Genomic DNA, 21,078 nt, shown 5'->3' with positions numbered 1-21,078 from the left:
ATAATTTCCATTCCACCTGAGACAAGATGGGGAGGTGGATTCCAGCAGATTTCTACCTTAATCAGGATCTAGCTGTGGGTCTAGATGGCTGTTGGTGCCCCAGATGGGATCTGAATCTACCCAGTGTCTTTATAGAGGAGAATGAGACCTCAATAATGGCTTACAGGAGCAGGGAGGAGGCTTCATCTCCTCCGCTCTTCAGTGCCAGCTCTCTCTCTCACACACAATCCCCATTTGCACATCAGCTTTTAATATTTAATTGCAGCTTTGCCAAGGGACTTTGCCTCCTGTGCTGTAAAGAAGGGGAAGAGGAAGGCGTCAGAAGTGTGGTACTGAAGAGCCCCAAGGAGACTATCAAATGGCAGATCTCGGGTGGAGGAAAGCACTCTAGCATGTAAGTGATTTTACATAAAAACCCTCCCAGATCACACAAGATGGAATGAATTAATATCAGAAAAATCCTTAGCAACTGGGGGATGCTGTGCTGATTGTGGGAACTGTTCAGGGTGGGCTGACAAGAGCATTTCCATCAACTGCCTGTACTGTATTTAAGGAAAAAGGGGGATATAAATGGAAAATCAAGGAACACTTCCCTTGTAACAGGCTCGTTCTGCCACAAACTAAATCCCTCGAGGACTTTTCACCTGGAATTGTTTAATGTTAGACACCACAGCAAAACATGGGAAGCAATCCCTGGACTGTGGGAGGTGGGAGCCTGTGATCTAACAAATCTTTCTCTTCTCTAACATCATGGGAAATGACCTGGAAAACAAAATAAAGGGAATTTCTAAAGCAACTAGTGACAAATATGTCTCCTTCCCTCTCGTCTTAATTTCAGCTCTCTTAAAGGCATGGGAGTGGAGGCAGAGATTCACAAATTGCTGTATGACACCCATATCCCCCAGAAAACTGCCCCTCCTGACTGCGCATGGAAGTGGATGGGTGGACAGGTGGAGGCCAAATAGGCCAGTGCAATAGAAGTTGCTTATGAAACCTATTTTGCAAGCAACATGGCTTTTAAAAGAAGTGCTTTCAAAACCTTAAGTATCTAATAATCCTGTAGTTCGAATGTCTGTGTCAGTAATTAAAGAGGAATCACATATAACTTATAGGTCCCTAGAGCTCTGTCTAAGTTCAGAAAATGAACCCCAGATGACCTGATGTACTTCCAAGTGTCAGATCAGTCATTGCAAATCCAATGCCTGAGACTTATGCTACGCATTTCTGAAGGCTGGAAAACAAGAACATTTTTGGCAGAAGAGCCCAAGAGGTGCTTAATTCTCCAGTTACTGCCTGAATTCAGATCTGGTTTGGGTCTGTGCAACATTGGAAACAGAAGAAAATTTTAACCAATGACACACACACAAAATTTTCATCAAATCATTTTTAAGTTATTTAAAGCTCAAGTTCATCTGGTTTTTATTCCCTCCCTGTTACAGAGATGAACTGAGCAACCTAAAAGAACAAAAAAAGTGGTAGGCAAAGGTGGAAAAGACCTGTTCCCTCTATTAGGGGTAATTTAATTTAAATTGTGTCTTCTTTAACTCTGTTTTATTTTTTCAAGAGTGAATTTACATGATGAGGTTTGCAGATGTATCAGTGAAGACACCATTTGTTCCACAGCCTTTTACTGATGCACTGATCCCATGGGTGGAGATGAATGCAATAATTGTTGGCCTCTTTTCCCTGGATCTTCACATCCAGCACCATAACCTTTGCTCTCTCGCTTCGATGCCAGCAGACGGAGAACATGGAAAAAGCTGAGAAGCTGAGGCCAGCTCAGTCCTTGCCTTTTCTGTGCCATTCTCCAAGGAGCAATCCAGAGCACAGAGCAGTTGTGCTGAGAAAATCTGTGTCCGTCTCTGAACTGGTTGCCAGGTAGGCAGTTATCTATGGTTGCAGCTCACCTTAGACCTGGGGGGCTCCAGGACAGATTTTCCTTTTCCCACCTCCATGAAAAACAAATCACACTCAGATAAGGTCTTTCCCAAGCACACTGTCCCAGCACATCAAGTCTGAAGATGGAGGCAAGCACTTTCCTGCCATAACTGCTCTTAGCTATTATATATTACCAATGCATTACTAAGTCTTGGAAGACAAATCCTGATTTAAAAGCCAGATGCATTCAACAAACTTCCCCAAATACAATGACACGGAAGAATTTGCCCTCCACCCTAATGACAGGAGCATTCCCAGATAGATAACTAAAGCTTTTACTCTTGATAGTCTGTAAGGTGCCATGAGGGAAACAAGCAAATGCGGGAGAGATAAGCTAATAGGGAAACAAGAGGGCTGTGGGCATTTCATCCCTTCCTGGTTTCTCTCAACTGTCTCTAACCAAAATGCTCCAGGGAGAGACACATTTCAACCCAAGCCCTTTAAGGGCTGATTTCTCTTCTGGTTACAGCCCATAACTGAGGTCAGACCACAGCATTGCTTAGAGTGAGACAAATAAGATTAGGAACAGAACCTGAAGTACATCTTCCTCAACATAAGAGTGACAGAGCAGCTGTCAAGACAGTCTCTTGAACTTCCCCTAGGGACAGTTTAGTTCTGTATATCCCAAACTTGTTCAGTTTTCACTGTAAATAGCCATCTATCTGGCAGGGTCTTTAGAGAAAGCTGAAAGTGCACTCCCCACAGCAAGGAAGAGGAGGAAGGTGGCTTCTCCTACAGAGGTCTCCCTCATCATTGGTGTTATATTAAGTCATATACTGACTTGATAAATCCCTTAACATTAGGTTAAAGCTGAATAAATAAACAATGCATTGACCTTCTGGAAAGTCTGACTCCAGTTGCAAGCCATGTATCAGCAAAGTGCAATAATACACCATGTTCAGCCAATACACACTCCCCCCCCCCCAACACATCCTCTACCAGTGGGGAGACGGGTGCTCTAGGAACATGTCTCCATGGAGCTTGGGAGGAGAGGGGTCGTGCTGGACCTAGCAGCACTGAAATGAACTAATCCATTAGACTTCAACCCAATCTGCTTGCGGGGTGGGAAGGTTCACATGGTCTCACTCTTCAGATTGCATTTGAAGTCTATTGGATTTGGTATTTTCTAGAGAGTAGAGGAAGGTAGAAAGAGCCTGTCTGCTATATGGAAAAATACATTCAGGCTAAGAAGGGATTAAAGTGACATCTCTTGTCTTCTCTGCAGATACCAGAGCATCCTGGACTGTGAAAGCAACATGTCTAAGCAGGAACATCCCAAGGTGAGAGCCAGAGGCTCAAAGCAGGTGGGACAGAGCATGTCCTAACAACATAATGCTCCAGTTCTTGTCAAAAACCTATGTTCTTTTTTCAATATCTGATGCTGTTCTGGGGACATCTCAGGATAGGTCATATCCAACCCCCTTTTAGAATGTACAGATGGACTGACACACGTAAGATGCTGCAGGATGGGAAGTAATCTTCATCTATTCAGATTGTTCTGGAGTGAATAAACTGAGGGGATTGACGCTAATGGAAGGTCATAAAGAGGTGTAAGACCTGTCAAAGGATTTAGTACTGGTTAGAAAGCAAGGGAAGGATCCAGACTGAGGCAAAGACACACAAAATTATCAAGGCACCCAGACAAACACACTGGGCTGACAAACATAACACTGAGGCATCTCTGCCCTCCTCCATCAGCAGCTGGAGGTTACTCCATGTATCTCATATAACACTACCCATCTAACAAAGAACACAGATACTTAGTGTAATTTCTGTTATCTTACCCTAGAGTGCAGAGATCACTTTTTTGGTGCTTTTGACTGCAATGGGACTTAGACATCAAGTTCACAAGTAGATTTTTCTCACAACTGCATTTAAAGGTCTACATTTCAACATCTTAAACTGAGTTCCCCCTTAACTAGAAGCTGTGACTACTGCTCTCACATTATGACAAAGGTGCATCTTCCCCCTACCAGTGTCCTTTATAGCATATTTTGATTGCAGACTCACAGGTAGAAGATGCAGATCTTGGCTCTGTGTTTGCACGATGGGTCCTGCTTTGTGATAAGGGCCCTTAACAACCTGGAATAACAAAGATAAAATCACACACTGGAAGCCAGATGCTCTGGACTTCATGAAGTTTCTCTGCTGAAGACAGGCTTGAGTCCCACTGATCAGGATCAGAGAAAGCTGAATTGCACCTCATTACAAAAAGACAGAATCTGAAAAAAAAATAATGTTTTCAGTCCAGTTTTTTAAGAAACTGGAGGTTTCCGATGAAATTACAGAGAGGGGAATCTCCTGACTGTTTGGAAACATAATTTTCTAGAGGAAAAGGATGGAGATGGGGATAAAACAATGATCTAAGAGGGAAGTTAATCATTGATCATATTTTTACTACTCCAAGGTTTTCCTGCATGACCATGGACAGATCAGGAGGCTGCACTGGAAATAAGCATAACAGAAAATTCTTCCACACTTCAAAAAGGGCTGGAATTTAGATGTGTCCCTGACATTTACTCCAGAGAACATAGAGCAGAAAGAGATGGGGCACTCTTTGGTCCCCAAAAGTCAACAGATGTAATGCTTGGATAGAAAAGCGGGAAATAAAGATTTCAGAAGCTATATTATTGAAGTTAGCTATGAGTCTATTTTGATGTTTGTTTCGTGTTTTTTAGCTCATGGAGAGAAGATATCTATCACAAACTAACGTCAGTCCAATGGGGAAGAATTATGCCTTTTCTCAAAGCCATCCCAATGGTATATGCTCAAGCAAGTCCATGGAAGATCTTCCCTTCCCTAATATCAGTGCCCCAACAAGAAATCTCAAAGGACTCCTGACCATCTTTGACACTCCTAAAGCCACTCCACAGTGTAAGAGTTTACCTTCTGCTTCAATGAACACACCATCACCCAGTGGCATTTTGAGGAAGAGGGTGGATGATGCCAGAATCATGACAACAATCCAATCCCTGAGCACAGACACCAAAGCCCATAAAGACCCATCCTTCCCTTCCTCTCTTCAGAGCATCCAGAGGAAGGCACAAAGGAGTCCTGTCACCATCAAATGGAAAGAGTCTACTGCAAAGGTTAGTAGGTGCTCTTCTTAGGAAGCTCCTGGACATTTATTTAATTTGGGTGTCCAGAGTCATACTTATAAATACTTGTGCTTCATGGCAGTACTTCATCATTCACTGACACAAATACTTGGGCATGCGGGCTGCTCTGTGGAAGCCTGACTTTCTATGGAGGCAGGGAGGAGCAGATGAAGCACTGTCCTTGAGGAGAACAGAGCAAACCCAAGGCTGGATCAGGTCTACAGGAAGAGAAGTCCAAACCACACAATACACGGAGGCAACTTCAGGGCCTCTGGTGCAGACACCTTCCCTGCACTTGGGCTTTGTGCAGTTCTTCTCTATTTATGGGCATTTACCTGCTTCCCTGTTGTCATTCCCATACAGGGAGGCAAGCTGTCCCGCCACAAGCAGGCGATCATCTCCTCGGTGCTGGATACAGCTGATGGCTCAACCACAGGCAAAAGCTGTGAGTTGGATTGATTTTGGTTACCACTCATCATTGCTATTCTACTGCTGGCTCTGTAGTTGCAACTGGGAAGAGTTTACTTGGTCCTTGTGCAAAGTTGTATTTCCCATGTAGTCCCATAGCAGAGACTGACAATTCTGGCTGGGGATGGTGCGGGTATTGCAAGGTCTGGCCCCACAGGAGTGTGGCCAAGGACAGGAAGAACAGAAAGCAGATGACCCCACCATGACTGCAGCCTTCCAGCCCTGATCAGTCCCATTGTATGAAGCTGGCAAATCCCAGCACAGCTGGGATCTGGACCAGTGATGTGTCCACAGAGCCATGCTGACTCCCTGTGCTATTATCCCAGCATTTTAAAATAACTGGTATTAAATACCAAGGCAAAAGCACATCCATGTTTAGTTTGGGTTGAGTAACATCTTCCTGCACCTCAGCCCTGAGAATAGGAAAAAGGAGAGGCTCCTTTCTACCAAGCTAAGGAGTCTTGGCTGGGCTCCTTTTGAATTTGGCAGCAGTGGTGCGTTAGACGCAGTCATCCTTGGCTGAAGACACAGCATGTAAGTGATCCCTAATGATATGATATCATCGGGACTAAAGCAGGTAAAGGATATTTCAGGGCAACAGGTATCTGAGAACAGCAAGAGATCCAAGATGAAGCTTCTCATGGGAAAGGGTTGAATTTTACCAAACTTCTCTGTTTGATGTGGAGCAGGAAGAAACAGCTCTCAGAAAAATCCTATAATGACTGGATTTGAGACCAATGGGCCCTCCTGCCTTCTTTGGGCCTGGATTAGGAATCCAGGGACTCCATATCCCATCTATCTATGATTTGTTCTTTTCTTTGTCTCTTACATAAGAAGGGAAATAATTTTAAAAAGATAAATCACATGCTGCCTGGATTTGGGACACTGTATTTAGTTACCCAACTGCATGGGAAGGAAGTGTCTTACATGAGCACACAGATGAAGGAAGAAGCTGAAGTTTCCACAGTGCTGCTGTGATTTTATTTTAATGTCAAAGCACGTGAAGTCACCATGCTATCTTGATAGACACTATCACAGTATTAGCTGCAGTGTGCCTTTTACAGCGCAAGGAACATCTTTTCCTCTGGCTGGCAAATGATGAATCATGATCTATTTTAGAACCTTACACCACTCTCTAGCCCCTGACTCAAAAGGCCTTGTAATAGGAAACACTTCATGTTGTCTTTTGCGATGCTTCTTTTAGTAGGGCTAGGTTTTGTGTGCTGTGGTATCCTCTGGGAGGCAATTGCAGCCAGGGAGCTGGGAGTATGACAGCTACCTCTGATGTAGGTGCTGGATTTGCTCAGAGACAGGAGTTGTAATGCTTCCTAAAAAAGTCCAGGAACCAGCTGTCCCATATCTCTTCTGGGACAAGACATGTCTTGGGTTATACCTTTGCTTTTCTTGGTGTACTCACCATCACCCACAGCCCTTCCTCAAGGCTGATGAGGGGACACCAGCTCAGTACAGTGACCTGAGATGGGGAAGGCAGTCTCAAACGGTTTGAAGCCACACAATGTTGTAAGGTTAAGCACAGAGCATGTTCTCAGGTGTTGGATGCTGTGATATGGAGGATAACAGCTTGGCAGTGTTCAAAGCAGCTCTACTGACTGATATTTGGCTTACCAGTGAACACATGCCCATGCAACAGTTCAGACCCGAATAACTACAAATGAATTCAAAGCACTGGTTGTTGTACCTCTTCCCAGACATGGCATCATCACCTCTGAGTCACTGCTGGAGTCCTGAGCATTGCTGAAATAGGAAGGCTGCTAGATCCCTTAGATAAGCCCATTCCCAGGCAGCTAAACCAGCGGGGCTACATCCCCAGCCATGCTGACAATATCAAATGATCCAGAGAAAGCTGCCAACAAAGACGTTATCAAGTCACAAATTAAAGAGGTCCAAGTGGCTACAGTTTACAATAATGAGATTAAACTGAGCACTGGAAGACTTACTTACACTGTAGAGCAAAATACTTTCAAGGAAGGAAGATGGCAAATCAAGGAACCATTTTTCCCAAAGGGAAATAGTTGAAAGCTTGAGTGCTTTAATATTAAAAAGGAGAAGGCACCAGTTAATTTGCTGCAGGTAGAGTCTCCTGAGTACTCTGGGTTTAAAAATTAACAACTTCAAGATGAATTTTGGCAATCAAAGAGAGGAAAATCACAGCCAAGAAACAAAAAAGAGCATCACACATGCAGGCATGCCATCCCCCCACCTACACACACACATATGCTTGTGCATGTATGTATTAATATAGCTCCGTTATTCAGTGTTTTCGGGTGAAGGGCACACAAGGATGTTACCTCAGTGCAGTGCAAAGATGAAACAGGAGCCTGACATGACTGCAAATTGCAGAGCACCCAGGCAGCCTCCAAAAGACATTTAATTCCCTCCTCCCCCTTTCTATTCTGTATTCCTTTCGACCTCTGCCCGCTGGGAATTTACACAGCAAGGAGAGGAGGCGAAGGAGAGGGCTCCCCCATCCTGCGTGCACGGAGACCCAAGCTCAGTTAAACGTTTGCTTGGTAGGGGATGTTTTCCTCTGCTCGCTGTAGCACCCGTTCTTTCTCCTGCAAGGGGGTGCGGTGCCATCTAGCGACAACGAAACAGTCCCACTTCGGTCCCCAAATCGGTCTCTGCAAGGATGAAGCTGCGCAGCACCCACCGGACACCAGGTCTCAGCCGCAGCAGTGGAGCGAGGCTATCACCCTCCATCTCTCTGTGACCTTTCAGCCAGCATCCCCCCTTCTTCAGCGCCTTGTTCCGCAGACGGGTTTGGAAAACATCACCAATGAACTGGAAAGATCTGAAAGGCAGCAGGAAAATGCTGATTTAAGATAAAAGGCTGTGCTTATGCTACAGACGGCTCTGAGTTCAAGGCAGCTCTGGCACTTGCAATGATACAGGCTTCTGCAGCCAAAATAATCCTTAAAAGCTCATTTCCCTTTCAGCAGTTGCCTTTCATGAGCACGACAAGTGGGAATTGAATGTCGGGACTTCTGTAAGTGTCCGACCTGTCCAGCTCTTAAGTGCTTTGTGCCTCTGCAACTCAGCCTAGAGGGAAACTTAAACTGTTTAACCGTGAGATCCATCTGCCCCTCTGGCTACAGCACCTCACATCACAAACAGAAGGGGGAGAAGCAGGTGCCATCCACCCCCTTTCACCTCTCCCAACCCCTGTGACAGCCAGTCAGGGATGCTGGGATCACAGGCACCTTTTGGAGGGCTGACATGGGAGTGTACAGCTGTTCTCAGGCAGTCATGGAGAGTAGGGGAGCAATCAGCTTCTGCTCATGCCTGGCCAAGCTCTGCTTGTCAAAACAGGGTAGTCCCTTCTAGGTGGCTTTTCCTGTGAGCCCTAGTCTCTGCTCTCGCTCAACCTAACCTAAAGAGCCTTTCCCCTCCTGAGCAGCTGCTACCCTCTTCTCTCAGCTCCCAGCAAGAGCCACCCCATCTCAGTCAAGGGCTGCTGGTCTCTCCCTATCACACTCTCAGCACTTCTCAGAAAATCACAGTGCACCACTGATGGGTTTTTTATTTCTATTTCCTGCTTTTTAATTAGTCACTGTCTTTTAGACAAAAGGACAAAACCCTTCTCTTGGGAGCTGTGCAGAGCTGTCAGGTAGCTCAGGTGTTACAGGCTTGCAGGAGCAGTTCACAGGGCACTGATGGGAGACACAGACTGAAGTCACAACCCACAGCAGACCGGGTCCTCCACCTAAGGATGGAGACAGAGACAGTAGGAATGTGGACAGCCAGCCATGCATGCAGACAGACCACCACCCCTGTACACATACGTTGTATGCTGCAGCTAGACAGACAGATAGACAAATATATGTTGCAGATGAAGAGAGAGCTCCACATAAACACATGCATGCACCCTGTGTGCTCCTGCTGGGCACGTGCATGCTGCAAGGACACACATGAATGCCCACCATGAGCTGCTGACTGAGCTGATATGCTCTGCCCTTCATCTCCTGCCTTTATGTCCCTCCACCCCTATGGAATAACTAAAATACCTCAGTCCCCAGCCTGCCGCTGTGTTTGCTGACACCACCACCCAGTTCATGCTACCTGAATGGGTACACGTTTGCTGGCAGCCCCTGCCATGCCCAGCCCTCTGATTCACAGCCTGGCTGGCGACCAAAGACCTGTCTATCACCCTCCTATCAAAATCTTTCACTGCCTGCTTCACATCATGGGATACACTCACCACAGACCACCTCAGTCTGCAGCTCCTCAGCTGCTTAGTGCCGCCTCACTCACAGCCATCACCTACAATGTACAGTCTTCTCCTCAGCACCCAGCAGTAGCAAGGGTAGGCTGTGTTTCCCACCACCCCCAGACAGTTAAATTTCAGCCCATTCTAATTTAGCTCTTTTCTTCTATCCTCATTCATTGAAAGAAGCAAAAAAAGAACATGGAGATCACTCTGGGAGGGGTGATGACCTCCCTAGGCACTAGGCTTAACGCAGGCAGCAAGGGACTGGTAATTCATAGCCTTGCAGGATGCTTAACCAAACTGGGCTAGAGAAAAGAGGAGTCAGGCCCTTCTAGGAACCTTGTGGAAGTAGATGATCATCTGGAGCTGGATGTAATGTGATGTGGTGTGAAGCTGGCGAAGAAAACTTGTCACATGCTGAACTGCAGACTGGTTGGTGTATAGCATCCTCTCCAGGGGACTGGTACCATGGGGAAACAAGATGGGTAACAGCTTCTCCAAACATCCCTGTAAAACTCCAGAAAAGGCATTCAGGAGAAGGGGACCAAAAAATTTTAAGACTCTCAAACTGTAAAACCAGCAGCACGGAGTTGCTTGGCCCATTGGAGCTTCATCTACTCAGTACAATACTGCTGAGATCTTTATGTGACCAGTGAGCTTGGCTGTAACGGAGATGCCCCTGTGCCGCACACTGTACAGACACGTTGCAGAGAGGCTGAAAGACCTTAGGGAACTACCAGTACTTTGTATCTCTGACTGTCAGTTGGGACACAGCAAAGCTAAGAGGCTTCCACTCTGGCAGATAAAATAGGATTTTTTGAGACCCTCTGGTCCAGCACAGCTCACATCTGTGCATCTCTCCTTCATCGCTGCAGTCCCATGGCCTGGGAAGGTACAAACAGGGTGGGACCGAGCATGGGTCTTTTGTGGCCCTTGCCCTGGATTTGATCCTAAGCACCTCTGAGTGAGTGTTTTATCTCAGGTGATGGTGACCTGTGCTACGGGCATAGCCAAACCTATATCTCCTTTCATTGCCATGTGGTGATTTACTCAAACATTCACTCTCTAAAGGTGTCAGAAAAGTAAACCAGTGTGAGAACATTTCTGGGTACCACATCCATATCGCTCTCCCAGCCTGGTAAATGTAGGCTGTTAAAATAAGCCCCAGAGCCACTGGTGATGTCTGTATTTGTACATCAGCATTGCTAAGGCAGGGGCCCCAGCTCTGTACCAACCATTTATAGAAAAAATAGCATGCACTGTTCAGCTGAGCTTTGAGAGCATTGAGAGCCCTCTGGGGCTGAGTGTTTTATTGCTATGCCTCTCCAAACACCAACCTGAGCAGTTACCTGCAGCACCACATTGCTAACAGAGGGACTGCAGGGATGGGGGTGATGCCCATCTGACCATAAAGCAGATAACTCAATCATCCATCTTGGTATACATGCTACTCATCACTTTCCTAGCATATCTTTTTCCCATTCTTGGTTCTAAAATACTGGAACTGATGAGGAAATAGGGAACCAGAAAATGTAGCTAATACCTGACTCCTGCCCAACTTTTCCCTTAAAGCTTTAGCTTTAGAGGCAAAGGCAGCCTTGCTTGCAGGTCACACCCCGAGGACATGACAGTGAGTCAGGGAAATGTCTCTTCCCCATTGCACCACTGCCTGAAGCACCCCCTGTCCTGTACTGGATTACACTAGAGGTACGTTGAATGAATAAGTTCTGAAAATAAGCCAGGCCCCCAGAGTTCCCCAGCCTCTGTGTAGCATTGCTAAAGCTCATGATTGACTCAGCCTGGTGGAAGAGCAATTTCACTCTTCCCAAAATAGACCACGTACTTCATCCTCTCAACATAGCCCAGCACTCCCTGATAAAACCAGCTGTCAGAGACCACTGGGAGTGAACAAGACCGAGGGTGTGGGAGTGGAGCAGGGCTCCTCATAGGATACACTAAGGGCTCTCCGGCTGTGAGTTTCACATAGATTTTCCACTGGGGCTGTCTACGGCGTGACACAGCTTTTGGGACTACTGAGACCTCCCTGTAAGTAATTTTGGGGTAGCTTAAGCAGGGTGAACTGTTGTGTGAATATGAACCTCAGACTGATGCTAAAATGCAGAGCAAATGAGGACGTTTAACGCCTCATCTTATGAAAGCCATGTTGCAGCTCATGCAAAGCCATGGATTTTATTTTGTTGGCCTAGATCGTGGTAAATCCCACCCTCTACTGCAGAAGGTGCTGTCTCTGTATTCCATGGACAGTGGCTTCAGTTTGGTTCAGCATCGTCATGTAGAGCACTTGGGCATGTTCACGGCAGAAACAGAGCATTGGGCATGTTCAAGGCAGAAACAGAGCATTGTACATGTGTACTTTTCCCCTGTCAATATTCCTGTTAGGAATATTAAAATTCCTCGCTTTGGGGCTTAAATTCATAGGGCCAGACTTCAGTGTCTACTCTTTCCACCAGAAACAGGGTTATTTACCATGACTCTGGTCACCGTGACCTGCAGTAGGGGAAATGATCTGTAAGGGATTTGGTTGAGCTGGATGGTTGCTCAGGTGGAGGGGACATCTTCCAGATCCAAACCATGCTCAGGACTGGTAGGCAGAAGGCATTAAACTGTGTACTGTTCAGAGGGAAATGAGCTTTGCTTCATTTTACACACCTAGGGAACAGGAGGCAATGTAAGATTAGTTACAGAGGGAATTTCTTCCCCTCCTCCTCTTCTGGTCTTCAGGGGTGGTTGAGAAACGCATTTGTGACCCTTGAGCCTGTTGGGTTAGCCTCATTCATATTACCATACCACTCCCTATTTGTGCTTATGTATGGAAAGTAACTCCAAAAACATGTGCCATTCTGTAAGTCAGAGCAGAAAATGTCCTGTTTGTGCGTTTGTGTGTCTCTTATGCCCGATTTCCCAGTTACTGAGGCCTTTTAGCTCTAAGGTTTGTGTCAGCAGAAAAGAGCCAGACTCCAGGTCCAGACCATGGTGCTGCTCCTCAGTCACTGTGTGAAGAGCCTGACCCCAACAGCCTGAGTTGAAAGCAATATTTTTCTGGTCATGCATTCAGTGATGGTTAAGGTTTCCTTCTCAAGTACATATCCTGCTGATTGATTGCTGTGAGAATAACAGAAATCTTTTAACTTCCCCCATTTCCCTCTAGGTTTCCAGTTTTCACCCACTAGATTCAGATTTTTATTAGGAAACAGGAATTTAGGGAAAGAGATGTGGAGTTGGTGCCTCAGGTACAGATATCCCTTGACAAGAAGTGAAACATGAAAACCTATGTTCTTGTTCAGGCAAAGTGGAGATAATCCACTCATGGCAGTTAAGGGATCCAGCATGGTTGGAAATTCATAGGAACATCCTACAAAGGCTGACTTCAGCCCTTGAATAGGTGCAGTATTTTGCAGAATTCAAAAGCCTCCTTTAAGGTGGTAAACAGGCAAAGATTCCCTAGCCTGTTGCTAGGAGAATGAAAATCCTGTTTTGGTACTGGCAAAACACCCAGTTATGGGTCTGAACATGGTAGCAGGAATCTCTGCATTAAGTACTGTACAACCTGCCATTTTACTTTTTTAAAGCCAACTATTTCTCTCCTACCCAGTATTCTCACTGGCAATTTGCTCTATTCAGAAACAAATGGAAATGCAGGGGAAACTCAATAGCTACAAGTGGGTTGGGGTTTTCTCTTTAAAGGATACTGATAGAGTTTTTGGGGCTGTGACTCTTTCTTCCAAAACAGTATTAAGTTTTCTTGGCTGTCAGTGATAAATAGCTGACAGCAGCATGGAAACACCGTGATAAGAATAGAAAGCAAAGGCATGGTCTCAACAGCTCCTCAGAGCCGCATGGTATCCATGCAATGTCCCTGCGTAAACTCTATGGCATGGCAAAGAAATGCTTAAAGATGCATGCCACAGCCCTGATCCCAGCTGTGTTCTGCATCCCAGGCAGGATGTGCGGCTGGTGGTGCTCACAAGACTTATGCCTGCACAGACATTCCCAAGGTGTCTCTTCACGGTGGTTAGAGAGTGCTTCCCTTAAAAGGTCTGGTATTCACGGCATGCCAAGAAACCCTCTCCCCAGACAGGGGTTATTCCAGTGGGTAGTTGGGTGTTGCTCTCCCTTGGGAAGGGGATTTTAGAGGGAGGAAAGCTGCTATCATGAATGGTCATCCTGCACTGTGGTGTGCAAAGGCTGAGATGCTGCTCTATGGGAGAAGGCAGAGCATACAGAGGAGTTAGGGATGAAAATAGTTCTGCTGCCAGCCAGTATTCAGGGACAGGTGAAATAGAGAAACATTGAAATAGAAACAGCTCTCATTAGACATGGGGTGGGAGTGTTTATCACCATTCCACTGAAAAAACCCTGTGTAAATAACAGTTACTGGAGGGTACGAGAACAGTGCTGGCATGACCAGGGTGTGATACATGATCCCCAGCTTGTCAGAGGGCAGTGCTGGATACTGAGATTCCAGGGATACACGGCCCAGGAGAGTGATTTATTAAACAGCCTCTCAGCCTTTTATTAACCTTTTGCAAATAGCAGAGGAACACGCACAATGAGGCAATGCTGAGTGGATAGTCAGGATTACATCTGCCTTGTGTAGGCACCTTGTATCCCAAAAGCAGGGGAGCTGACCCAGGTGATGTCAAAGGAAACACAGCATCACATCAGTTGGCCCACTCGGGAAGCCCACGTCCCCAGGCAGCAATGCCACTCACAGCTGTCTCTCAGCAGAGCTTCCTGGCATTTTTTGGTACCAGGAATAGAGTCCTCCACATTCCTAGATTTTTGCAAAGCCCAGAAATAGCCCCGAGGTGCCTTGGGGCTGATCCTCAGCTCCGCCTGAGGCTATATTTTCCCAGCTCTTCTCAGGAGCTGTTTAAATTACCTGGGGGCTGTGATGTTGCTCCTGCAAAGGAAAGTCCAGTTGACAGTGAGGAGCTAAAAACATTTGCAGAAGTGACTAAAGATCATGAACCTCCAGTTTGCAGGTGCTGGAAATTGTAGGGAGATCTGAACCTGAAACTCAAGTGCAGGAAGCAAGACGCTCTTCAGTAACCGTGTTTTCCTTCACCCCCTCCCATTTCAGATTTGAAAATTAAAATTGTTTGACTATAATTTAGCAGACAATTCCTAAAGCATGAAATGGTTTTTGAAACCTTATTTGCTTTTCAACACAAGTGGTGTTTAGTTACATGATGTTATTTTACTTACTTGTTTGGCACCTTCCTCTGGTTCTGGCACTTTTCAGCCCATTTCCCACCCAGAATTCACGTATTAGCTCTATGTGCCAGAGCTGCTCAAGTGATTGCAACATATGGCTTGCAGACAGTGCAAAAATCTTTCTTAAACCCTTTCAAAACAGAATGGTTTATAAAAAAATATAAATTATAGAAATTTGCCTATAAATTTAGGAATTTAATATAAATTTATAAATTACATAAATGTAAATAGAAAATATATAAAACACATCAAAAAAAGATGTGCATTGATCATTGTATGATCTATACCAGAGATACCCAGCCTCCAAATTATGGATCTATTGTACACGATGCTGTACAAACATATCTGAAAGGACTGGGTCTACTCATAAAAGCTGGGAATCAGGAAAACAAGCGTTGTTAAGTTGTATGATTTTGTTAGTTAGCTGTATGAGAGCATATGAAAATCTCAGTTCTCACTTTTAAAGGTGGATTCCCAGCCCTTGCAGTTATAACAAAAAGTTAGCTTGGACTAGAACAGTCAAAAACCAGATGACTTCTTTGAATAAACAATAACCAACCAAACCTACATGTTTACAGTTGCCGCTCTCTCACATAATTGGCCAATCCATGGCAAAAAGAAAAAGCTTGAATTTCAAATCCTCGCTATCCTTTGTAGAACTGAAAGTGAGAGAAAACACTGCAGTTTGCAAACAGAGCGAAGTGTGATCTGGGGGCCAGGAGGGAGTATCCATGAGGATAAGCAGAATGGTTTAGAGCATCACTGATCCTCAGTCTTTACTAGAAGCTGCCTGAAACCCCACTGATGTGTCCCTCTTGCAGCCCTGTCCCATCTTTTATCCCCTTCCTTTGGAAAAAATAGCACTTGACATTTTAACATGTGCTAAAGCCTCAAAAGTGTGTTATGAGGCTAATGAGAAACAGCTAGACATGCTCCCCTCTCCCCAAACCCTCACCCTCCCAGGACTACCCTTCCCCTCATACCCTTCACTGCAGCATCCCTGGACCACTCACCCTTCCAGCAGGCTCCAGACCAGGGCAACAGGGAGCTTTCCCCACTTCCCACACTACCTTCAGCATTCACCTCCTCCAACAAAGCTTCCCCATGGAGCAGAGTTGCCGGCACAGGGGTTGGGGCAGAGATTTAAACCTCTCCCTGCTGACTGAGCACCCCCAATGGGCTGCCAGGCTCCCAGATTAAGCAGCAGCACTGGTTTTCCAGCCAGCTTTTATGGGTGCTTACCCATCCATGCAAATTCCCTCAGCCCAGCTGTGAAGCGATGGTGGCATTTAGGAGCCCCTTTTGTCAGGGGACCGATTCTCTGGGAGACAAAGCTGGGAGGAGGATGGGGTAGGTGTGATTTAGCACATGCAGCTCTCACATGCAACAATAAAGGCACTTAGAAATGGGGTTCCCATGGATAGAGACACAGCTTCAGGAAAGGGCAGAGTGTTACTGAGGTTTCATCAACATGCATGCCAGGGACATGCAGGTGGGATTGGGCACCCATGTCCAGCCACACAGCCTAAGTCAGTGGACTGAACTGGTAGTGACCACCCAATTAGAAGTAACCCACGGCCATCCCAGGCAGGGAGGAATAGCAGAAATGGCTCCAAATTCCCAAGAAACAGCAGGCCAGAGCATGACAAACACAGGAGAATTTCCTTTTCTGTCACCCTGGAAGTCAGTCTCTTTCACAATGTGAAGAAATCGCTGTTTCCCTGCCCTGATTTTTCCAGTGCTAAAAGCTCCAGGGTATGGGTCTCTTTGCTCCCATTGGCCTTTGAGTATCAGCCTTTGGGTCCTGCACTATGGGATGTGCCATAGTGTCTTTCTGTACCCAAGCCATGGCACAGCCAAGGAGTGAGACCATAACACACATGTGCTCCATGGCATAGAACATGCGAGGTCCAGCAGCCACCATGGCAAACCCAAAGTTGACCTTCAGAGGAGCAGTGTCAGGCAGTCACTGAGCAGATGGAGGAGGATGCTGGATTTGGCTGTTTGTAATGGGATGCTCACCGGAGCACTGGTCCGTTTGGTGGGCAATGGATAGAGAAGGGACCCTGCCACAACTCACACCACTGGCTTATCGCTTTCCCTCCGGCTTGTGCTAGCCTTGTGTGAGCCCCAGCAGCTCTCAGGCCCCATTACACAAGCTGCAGTGGGGTGCACAGGGTGACACAAAGGGCTTTGCTTAGCAGCTGTGTTTGCTCAGGGCGGCTGATTTTGGGAGCAAAGCCGATGACATGTGGTTGGCCAGGCGACCCAGGAGACTGGTGCTGAGCTTGCAGCTTCCTTTTTTAATAGGTGACTCAGGCGCTCAGTAGCTCACTGGGGTTTGTGGTGGGAGCCGGGCTGCGAAGGAGGGCCAGCGGCAGAGGTCGTGGACACCAACAGGTGGGTAGTGTTGTTCCTCTCTAGGATAAAGCTGTTTAAGTAGAAAGCAGAGCGAGCTGGAGCTGATGTGTTGGTGGTGAGATGGGGTTTTCTCAGGGGAAGGGGTTTTGTCAATGATTTGTTTTCCGCTTGTTGGGAGTTGGCTTTCAGATGTAACATGATCGCAGTTCAGGAGACCTGTAATACTATCTTTAGCAGAAGATAGAGCAGATGAGTGATTTATGGGCAATAATGACAAGGAACTGAGTGAATTTTTAGATGAGTAGTTAAGAGTCTCTTTCCCCGTGTTGCCTTGCCTTTTCCCCCTGTGTCTAGAAAGATCAGTGAGTACAAATGAATATGTGAAATTATTTTCCCCCATTAGGCATTTCCAGGTCCTACAGCCCTCCCTGTCTGCCTGGGGTGCAGCCTGTGGGGCAGAGAGGCTGTAAATTGAGCCTAAGCTGCACATACATGGGGTGGGGCAAGGGAAGAGCTAAAGAAACCCCAACAGCTGCTCCCTACGGACAGTCCTAACATTTCAGCCCCCCACATGAAATGTGCAGATTCATCTGGCGCCAGACGCTGGCATGAAGGACATTTTCCAGGCAAACCCCAGCAGGGAGGAGCATTCCCCATGTCCTTCCCTTAGGGAGCAGCACCATCGGCCACGGTGCCAGCCGCTGGGTGGGACAGGAGGAGAGGGTCCTCAGGAGCTCTTTTCTTCTATTTTAGCTCACTGCAGATGCTTTAATGATTGGAGTATCAGGTTTAAAATCCCTGGGGCCACAGTCAGTGCTAGCCAATTAGCGCTGCGCAGGATGCATCACTCAGCACTGGAATGGATGCCAAACGTGCCAGTGGCGCCCTTTTGCTCTGCAAGGCAGAAACATGGTCTTGAACTGGACTTCCATGCCACCGATCTCATACATGACAAATAGCACCCTAAGCCCAGTCTGCATAACACACTTTGACTTTGCTTTAGCATCCCTAGCTGGGAAGTCTCCTTGCTCCCTTCCTCCTGAGGATGCTATGCAGTGGCACCAAGTTCACAACCCTTGAGATGTCCTAGGTGCCACTTGGACACCATCAGCTGCACACATGTGGCAGCTTGGCTTTTTCGTTAGTGGAATGAACTGTTGTTCTTTTGAGCTTATCTATAATTAGCAATTTAGAGGGTGGCAGCAGCCTGTTTTATCAGGCAGAGCTGCATGGAGCCACCAGACATTCCACAAGTGCAGAGCCAGCCTGGTGGGTTTGAGCAGCCCCTATCTAAGGCAGGCAGTTTTGTGGGAAGTGATAAGCAAGCAGAGGGCTGGGAATAGCCGGTGAACTGCAAAAATGTCATAAAGGAGAAGCAGAGAGGGGGGGGAAAGAAAACAAAGGCAGTGATAAGGGGAAAGCTTCAACAAAAGAGTTGTATCTAATTATAGCCATCATTAAAACAGAAGCCCTGTGGCCTTTCATCCATGGAAGCTGATGAGTGAAGGATTAGGCAGCACTGAGGCTGTGCTATTTTCCACTGCATGGGCTGGAAATCTTTCTTCTGCTGCATTATTCTTTCTTGGCTGGAGGGGTGCATTGCTCTTCTCTATACAGCATCTCAACCCAAGGGCCCATGGGCCAATACAAATTATGTCAGCTCAGTAGTAATACCTATATCCTGAGGAAGGTGTAGACCGTTAAAGGTTACCAGTCCAGCTCTAGGACATGAGGATGCTTTTGTTAAGCACTTAGCACTGAGAGAGTTCAGCACAGCAATGCTTGTGTCAGCCTAGGCAAGGTCCCTGCCTTGCAGTGAAGACAGAAGTGCTCCCATCTCCTACTTGTAGTTTTTAAGTTTTTTCAGCTTGGCCATTCCCCTGCAAAGGGCTTGTGTTCATTTTACCAAGCAGAAAGGCTGCAAGTCTGTGCTTGGTTCTCTTTCTCCTTTAAAGCTCGCAAGGCTGAGTCTCCCCAGCTCTCCCCATTGCTCTTATTGGGAGGCTTAGCCAAACCTCATAATTTTGCTAAGAAGAAAGCTTCTGCTTTCCAGATTGTTGGACCCCTTTTGCCTCCCCAGCAATGTAGGTAAAAAGAGACACCCAGACAAAATTTTTCAAAGCTCTCTTCAAATCTTTCTGCAGCGAATTCAGCACAGGCTTTAGTGCTGTCCTCACAGTGTACAGCCACGATAAGGAAAGACCATGCAGGTCAAAGGAGGTGATCCTGCCCCTCTACTCTGCTCTTGTGAGACCTCACTTGGAGTATTGTGTGCAGTTCTGGTGTCCTCAACATAAAAAGGACATGGAACTGTTGGAACAAGTCCAGAGGAGGGCCATGAGGATGATCAGGGGACTGGAGCACCTCCCATATGAAGATAGGCTGAGAAAGTTGGGGCTGTTCAGCCTGGAGAAGAGAAGGCTGCTTGGAGACCTCATAGCAGCCTTCCAGTATCTGAAGGGGGCCTATAGGGATGCTGGGGAGGGACTCTTCATTAGGGACTGTAGTGATAGGACAAGGGGTAATGGGTTAAAACTTAAACAGGGGAAGTTCAGATTGGATATAAGGAGGAAATTCTTTCCTGTTAGGGTGGTGAGGCACTGGAATGGGTTGTCCAGGGAGGTTGTGAATGCTCCATCCCTGGCAGTGTTCAAGGCCAGGTTGGACGAGGCCTTGGGTAATATGATTTAGAGCAAGGTGTCCCTGCCCATGGCAGGGGGGTTGGAACCTGATGATCCTAAGGTCCTTTCCAACCCTAACTATTCTATGATTCTGTGATTCTAAATCCAAGGTACCTTCACTGGCAATTTCCATTTTTACAGAGAAGACCCCTTCAAATGAGTGCTTCAAACCCCCAGATGAAGGGAGCAACCCACTGCAGCAGATAGAAGGGATTGTGTTAGCAGATACTGGCACCAGCTGCTGTAAAAGCCATACCTCAGTGATGCCTTAATTATCTCCTCCCCATTTCCAGGGTGCTTGTTCATCTCAAAAAAATCATGGATCTCATAAAATATTTGGGTCTCTTGAGCACAGTGGGGAAAAGCTGATGCACAGGGTGGTTGTAACCTCACAGCCTATCTTAAGATGCACCGTATCTACCTTAGCAGTGCCATTGTCTCCTCTGGCTGTAGATGGATAGTCTCTTTTGACTCAGTTGTTGAGCCGTGGACAGCAGAAGTCAGGGAGAGAGGTCCCATATCTGCATCATGACTTAGCAGAAAAAGGCACTAAGGAAATATCTTCTCCTGTTTCTTCCCCTGGTGTCCTAGTGACCTCTGGCAGAACTGGGCAGCTAAATCTGTATTGCATCCCACTGCTTCCTCTTGTATCCAGCCCCAGTTCTGCATCAAAATGCCCATGCATCTGCAGGAGCAGCTGGAACCAAGGACAAAAGAAACTGTAGAGTTTGGCACCTTCCAACAGCATGTTGGCCTGTGTCTGACAAGCTCACTGGCCCTCTGCTCTTGTCTTCATGGCTTTTGGTGCATGTTTGTCCCTGTAGGAAATGGTATTTCATTTGAAGCACCAGTTTCTGGAATCCTGTTAGGGTGTAACAGTAGCTGTTGTCACATAAAGATAAAAGCAGAATAAATCTCCCTCAGTATTTTAGAGGAAAACCTGGAATTCTGAACTCAAAATGCAGAAAACAAAAGAAAATCAGTCATTAATTTTGTTATTTCCAACTTTAATTATGTGGACACTGAGATTTGAGAGCAAAGAACACTAGAATTGCTGCAGTGTTTC

The 21,078-nt window shown here is 46.4% G+C and overlaps 1 protein-coding gene across 1 annotated transcript in view; it reads left to right on the top strand.

The window, feature by feature from the left end:
• Positions 1-267: 267 nt before the first annotated feature.
• Positions 268-21,078, top strand: part of LOC133212943 (xin actin-binding repeat-containing protein 1-like) — a 33,031-nt gene continuing 12,220 nt past the window's right edge. Inside the window, exons 1-5 of the mRNA XM_061354813.1 lie at positions 268-394; positions 1,739-1,878; positions 3,164-3,218; positions 4,617-5,027; positions 5,400-5,481. Of these exons, the coding sequence (XP_061210797.1) occupies positions 1,751-1,878; positions 3,164-3,218; positions 4,617-5,027; positions 5,400-5,481 (676 nt within the window). The 5' untranslated portion in view covers positions 268-394; positions 1,739-1,750. The remainder of the gene's footprint in view (positions 395-1,738; positions 1,879-3,163; positions 3,219-4,616; positions 5,028-5,399; positions 5,482-21,078) is intronic.

This window comes from Neopsephotus bourkii, unplaced genomic scaffold (genome assembly GCF_033783945.1).
Source record: "Neopsephotus bourkii isolate Nb327-2 ecotype Australia unplaced genomic scaffold, CSIRO-AGI_Nbou_v1 NB_745, whole genome shotgun sequence".
NCBI classification, from domain to species: Eukaryota; Metazoa; Chordata; class Aves; order Psittaciformes; family Psittacidae; genus Neopsephotus; species Neopsephotus bourkii.
This window is presented reverse-complemented; position numbering and strand designations above follow the sequence as displayed.